Source organism: Habropoda laboriosa, unplaced genomic scaffold (genome assembly GCF_001263275.1).
Source record: "Habropoda laboriosa isolate 0110345459 unplaced genomic scaffold, ASM126327v1 scaffold204, whole genome shotgun sequence".
NCBI classification, from domain to species: Eukaryota; Metazoa; Arthropoda; class Insecta; order Hymenoptera; family Apidae; genus Habropoda; species Habropoda laboriosa.
The window spans coordinates 1,330,637-1,336,653 of NW_017100385.1; the positions used below are offsets into that span (position 1 = coordinate 1,330,637).

The following is a 6,017-nucleotide window of genomic DNA, read 5'->3' on the forward strand; positions in this document are numbered from 1 at the left end:
GCCGATCTAGAGGTGAAGAATCTCTAAACGCCGTGTTTAACATTCGTGTATTTGTTTATAGAAAATATTAACCCTTTGCGCCCGAGAGGCGACTAAGAAGCGACATTAGAGGCAACTCTAAGGATGATATTTACCAAGACAGCAGGTCTATGGACCTCCGTCAATTGTTCACTACATGTTTAGGGATCTCAGCAGTGAAGTAGTTTGAAAGAACCAGCTTGGAATAAAAATTACATTAATTTTTGCTACTTCCTCATAGAAAAAAGGGCCTTCGAGTGCAAAGGGTTAATGCTCTTCGAATAGTGCAGGACTTTTCAACGATTTGTGCCATTTTTCGTAGGAAAAATTAACGAATTATTTTGAAGAATTTCTAAACACCGTGTTTCAGTTCTAATGTTTAAAAGATTTATAGTTCAGTGAATTATATTCAGATTTTCCAATCCTTTCTGTGAACAATTGTTGTAGCCTTCTGTTTATTCATTCGCTATGTCTTCAAAGTAAGGGCTGTTTCGTCTAAATAATAATGCTTCTCACTTTCGAAATGCACGCGAAAGTTCAACAAGTTTCCACGAACGAGGACAGAAAGGAGAGGATGCAACGGCCGGTCGCGATAGCGAGTTCGAAGTAGTCGATGGAACGATTTCGAGAACAAAGCTTATCTCCGCCAGATGATCACCAGGCGGTTGCAAGACGCGGCTTCAATCGCTAGGACGAAAAGTTCTCGTCGGGAAACTTGTTGGATGACTTCGTGAAGATACATGTTGCTGATAGCCTCTCGTGGAAGCGTTTGAGTAATTTAAGCGTATGATTTATTCCGCTCGGAAACGGGACGATGATTAAAAAGTATTGGATAAGCGGGTCGGAAGTGCCCTTAACCCTTTCGCTGCGGCAGAGTTCAGTACGTAATCCGTGAAATCTTTTGTTTTGGCATTTCTTAATTTTTAATTTTAATTTCTTGAATTAAAACTTTTTATTATCAAAAATTTCTCTTTAATAACAGATTATTAAAAGGTTAAAATTTCAAATTAAATTCTTCACGAGTTATTATTATTGTAGAGAAATATTAAAAGATATAATTGAAAAAAATTATCGGTTACATTTGTGTATGTTAGAATGATCTCATGGCAAATTATTATATATATGATTTAATTTGTGTTATGTTAGGACAGTATTATGGTAAACGACGAAATTCCTGTTAATTTAGGGTAACTCTGGAGCAGATAATTAAGATCGTGTTAATTTAGAGCAACGCTAAGGTAGCTGATTAAAACCTTGTTTATCTAGAGGAGGCAGTGCAACAAGTGATAAAATGATTTTTATTAACTGAAAAATAACTGAAGTGTATTATTAAGCTTGTATTAAATCATCAAAATAAAACATAATTAATATAGAAGAAAATGGTAAAGCTAGAATTTAAGTTTAAATTACAATTTTGTATAAAAGTTGCAAAAATGTAATATTTTTTGTCGTATGATAGAATTTTTCTACTTACTGTTATTCTTATTGTTCATTTTGGAATTCTTAATTTTTCAACCGACGATGTACGTACATATATTCAGAATAATTCAGAGATACTGCACTCTATACAAGCGTTATATACAACCCATTTCCATGTCATTTAAATATTCCTCTGTGTTCCTGTTTATATAAATTATCCACCGAAATTTGGATCAAAAAGTCGTTATTCAATAGAAACGGGTAGAATCATTTTTCACTTGAAGCATTCCAACGATAGTATTCAAAGAATTAACAAAAACGCTTGTTAACTTTATCGGAACGTTGCCGCGTAATATTGCACGAGCAATTTGTTATCGTTGAAACGATTTGCCATCGGCGAAAAATAATCTCTCAGTTATTGTTCATTATTTAAGATTAATTGTTTGGAACATTTCGCTAGACAGCAAACGCGTCGATAAAAGCTGCAGCTGCGAACGTGCTGAAACTGGAGAGTTTGCTGAAAGAGAACCGGATATCCTCTGAAAAGATGCAGAAAGAACTCACCAAGCTCTCCGTGAAGAAATTAAACCTCGAAACGGACCTGGAGAGCGCTAATAATCAAATTCAGAGTTTGGACAAAGAAGTCGCCGACAAAGATAAGCAACTGAAAGAGACAAGACACGCTATAGTCAGGTAATGCTACTCTTTGATAGTACTGTACAAAGCGTTTTGTCTACCTCTCCCACTGCTACACCTACGGAAAAATTTTTTGGGCCACCTAACGTCCCCCTATATACCGAACAACTTTTGTAAGAACATTTTTTTCATAACTACAATTCATTTAGAGATATTCCACCGTTTCCAGTCAAACGGAACACCCTGTATATGTATGTTAAAGTAGCGTGAAAGTACAACACAATATTCAACTTTAACAACGTAATACACTACTCAACAACTCCAATCAATAGCTAACTCTCCCACGCATCTTTCACACTATACAGGGTGTCCAAGTTTTTACCGATCAAACTTTGTCAAACTTCGTCAGTATGTTCTATGGGTACAAGTAAGAGAAAAGTGTTATATGAACATAGGTCGTTTGAAGCTTGCTTGCATCGTAGTAACCGCAAGCTCGTTACCATTCTCTTCGTCTTTCGTATTTTTGCTATAACTTTGTAACGAAGCGTCCAACGACCTATGTTTATATAACACTTTTCTCTTAGCTATACCTACGGAACATACTGGCGAAGTTTGACAAAGTTTGATCGAAAAAATCCGAGACACCCGGTATGTTCTTTTACCCGCACGTTCACTTTTCCTCTAGTTCGCCGTCCCTCTTCGCTCAATTCAGACAAGCCAAGCAGACATTCAGACGTTCCCAGGACACGTTTGGTCACATCCACCAAAAATCTTCAGTGGAAATGCACTTTTCTTTCACACCCTAATCTCGAGCACTCGGTTCAAACATTCTTCTCCGACAACCCCGAAAACTCGAAACTCAGTCACTCGCTACGAACATTCACATCCAATCCCCTTAAATATTCGAACAGTACCTGCAACGTTGCACCTCGGTTTCTTTATCGCACAGTGCACAAATGAACGAACGTAACAGAGCACACTTTGTATAATCCGAACACTTTCACGGATTCTCTTCCACGAAGATCGATACGAAATTGTTCGCGAATCGACGATCTAATTAAGCTTAAATCACCGAGAACCGACATGTTCCTTTCTTTTTCGCCGGAACGAACGCCGCGACACACATTATTTCGATTTCCGCTAATAAAATATCGCGCTCGCGACCGGAATGTAATTGATTGCGGCGCATGAGCTAACGCGAGAAACATTATTCGCCGGGCTATTTATGAAATTATATTCGCGAGCGCGTGGTCCAGATCGGCAGAACCGGGGCTGGAAATTTATTTTCCATTAAATTTTGCATTACAATGCGCGTCGATACGCACGCCCGTTGTATAATTGCTATGCAAATTGTCATATATTTCCCCGGAGGAAGCCGCTGGATGAATTATCCTGTTGACAAAACGAATTTGCTCGTATTAAAAAGAAAGGGGAAAAATGGGAATGTGTCGTGTGGCGTTCCGTCGACGAAGAAGAATAGTTTTGCTATAGACGTTTAACGTATTCCTTGTATATTTCTTTTATACGTGGTTTGATGCAAGAGTCTGACAGCTCAGACGCTATTTTTCACTTGTAAATAAACGTTTGTTACTGAATTTTGGTGCTTGAAAGTTGTTTCAAATTTTGGTTATCATTTATTAAGAGAAAACAATTGACCAGATTTTCTGCGGACAAATTCAGTAAAGGAACTAATATATTCTGCGACTGAAATGAAATAATATTGCATTTCAATTCAATCACTGTATTTAACGAACTGGGAAAAAATAGTGAAATCGGACTCTCTTTTTCGGAAAGTTGCTAATGGATCATTTTGACCCAGCTGGTGCTTCTAGTGTTCAATTTTCCCCCCATTATATTACGGAGGATATTAGGATAAAACGTGACACTTTTATTCGTGCAATATTAATCTCAGAGCAGTGGAAGTAGTAGCATTTATATTTTTGGCTCAATTTACTTTTATCGAGATCCTGTATCTTAAATCTGTTCAAAATTAAACGGATAAGAGGAAGAATATTTTCATAAAGAAAGTGAAATTTCTCTTAAATTTCTAAGTTATCCTCTCTCTGATATCAGAAAAATTATAAAATCGTTCCCGAATATGTGGCATTTAATTTGGACTGGTGGTTCAAGTCCGGAAAGTGTATTAAAGTAATAATAATAATAGCTTAGCAACAATAGCAAATAAAACAAAAGTAAATGTTTACGTCAACTATGAACCACACACACTTTCGTTCCACGCTATCAACTCTATCAACGCTATCTCCTCTCTTCCAAATCTTACTCCGGACGAGCGAAGGCAAGAAATGCTCGTGATCCTACAAATATAAAAATCTTCTCTCTACCGTATCAGAACAATGATCTTCCTCTTCACGCAATTTACTTCTCGATCGTACAGAATGAAAGAAGAAGTGTCGAGGTACAAAACGGAAAAAGAGGTGTCCGTGAAACGGATGCAGAAGGCGGAGAACGAACGATCGTCCCTTGAGGAACAGTTGAAGCAGACGTTGGCCAGGGCGAAGAACGCCGAGCACCAGATGCTCACGTTTCAGAAGCAGCAAATTGAGAAGCAGCAAGAGATGGATATCATCCTGCGCGAGAAGAACATCCTGGCGCGTACCAAGGAGACCCTCGGTGATCACATTAAGAGGCTGAATCACGAGATGGTCGTGTGCGAGTACAGCAGACGAAAGATCGAGCACGAGCTCGACAGCTCGATGCAAGATGTCATGGAGGCTCAGAAACAGTTGATAGCGGTGGAGAAGGAGAGGGACAAGCATAATATGACCGCTCAACATTTGGCCCGGCAGGTAAGTTTCCAGATGATTTTTGTTTTTTCAGAGAGATCGAGGTGTGAAAGGGGAAAAGGGAATGTTCGCGTATCCGACCGATCTGAACTATTAAGTCTAACAGATTTTTAATCGGGGCCTCCGTGCCCAAATAGGAAATCGAGCAGGGGAAATATAGGGGGAGCAGTTGGCGTAGTGCGCAAAGCCTCGGCTTGCTAAGCCGGCGGTCCCGGGTTCGATTCCCGTTGGTTCCCTCAAAACTTTTTCCGTCAGTTTCTACAAATTATTTGTTAAATACTGGAATAATATGTAAAGAAAAACACGTTATACATTCTGTGAGACGCTAACAATGGACTGGAAAAAAGAAAAATGAATCGCAACATAACACACATCACCCGGGCACACTCATCGGAACACGAAAATGCTTAAGACTAAAAGAACAGACTAAGAACATATAACGGTCCAAATATGTTTCCAATAAAGTCATACACCGAATAGTCGACATACAATTCAAAGACCACCGTGTATTCTTCGCGGACGAACCTGCGCTGCGATCGAACAATGCATGCTCTAGAAGAAGCTAAAAACACTTGCAGCAATAAAAAAATAAAGCTACTGTTGCTAATAAATTCGATCCCCCAAAAAGAAGAGTTTCAGTCGATCAATCAGACAACACACCGCACTTTTCCACTTTCATACCACAACCACCAATCGGGAAACAGCTGCAGCTTATATATACACCAACATACCAGCGAAACAGACATTAGCATTGCGAGACTACTACAATACATCACTCTCTGTACAGTTGAACTCGGTATCAATTATACATTTATCAATAGAGTAGCTCAATATCCAGTGTCTTTTCTTCACCATCTCTCATTAATTATCAGAATATCGCCGTTAGGGCATTAATTTGCTGTGAGCGCAACGACGTACAGGGGAAAATATTGGCGAAATTGAGAAGTTTCGTACTGAGTAAGTCTAAGGTGCTGAAATACAGAACGAAGTTTAACGAAAATAAATAAAATGTAGAAATTGTGAGAAGTGTGTGATTCTTGGTGAAACAATAACTTGAAAATAGGGAGTAATAATTAATACTGTTTTATAGGACACTGTGTATAATAGTTTTAGTACGCAGAGGTTTAGTAGAATGTACAT

The 6,017-nt window shown here is 38.5% G+C and overlaps 1 protein-coding gene across 1 annotated transcript in view; it reads left to right on the plus strand.

Annotated features, from left to right (window-relative positions):
• The window catches only part of LOC108575016 (cilia- and flagella-associated protein 58-like), a 27,151-nt gene that overhangs the window by 11,104 nt on the left and 10,030 nt on the right, over positions 1–6,017 (plus strand). The window contains exons 5-7 of the mRNA XM_017937705.1: positions 1–12; positions 1,898–2,130; positions 4,469–4,880. The exon at positions 1–12 is cut by the window's left edge and continues 253 nt beyond it. Coding sequence (XP_017793194.1) covers positions 1–12; positions 1,898–2,130; positions 4,469–4,880 — 657 coding nt within the window. The remainder of the gene's footprint in view (positions 13–1,897; positions 2,131–4,468; positions 4,881–6,017) is intronic.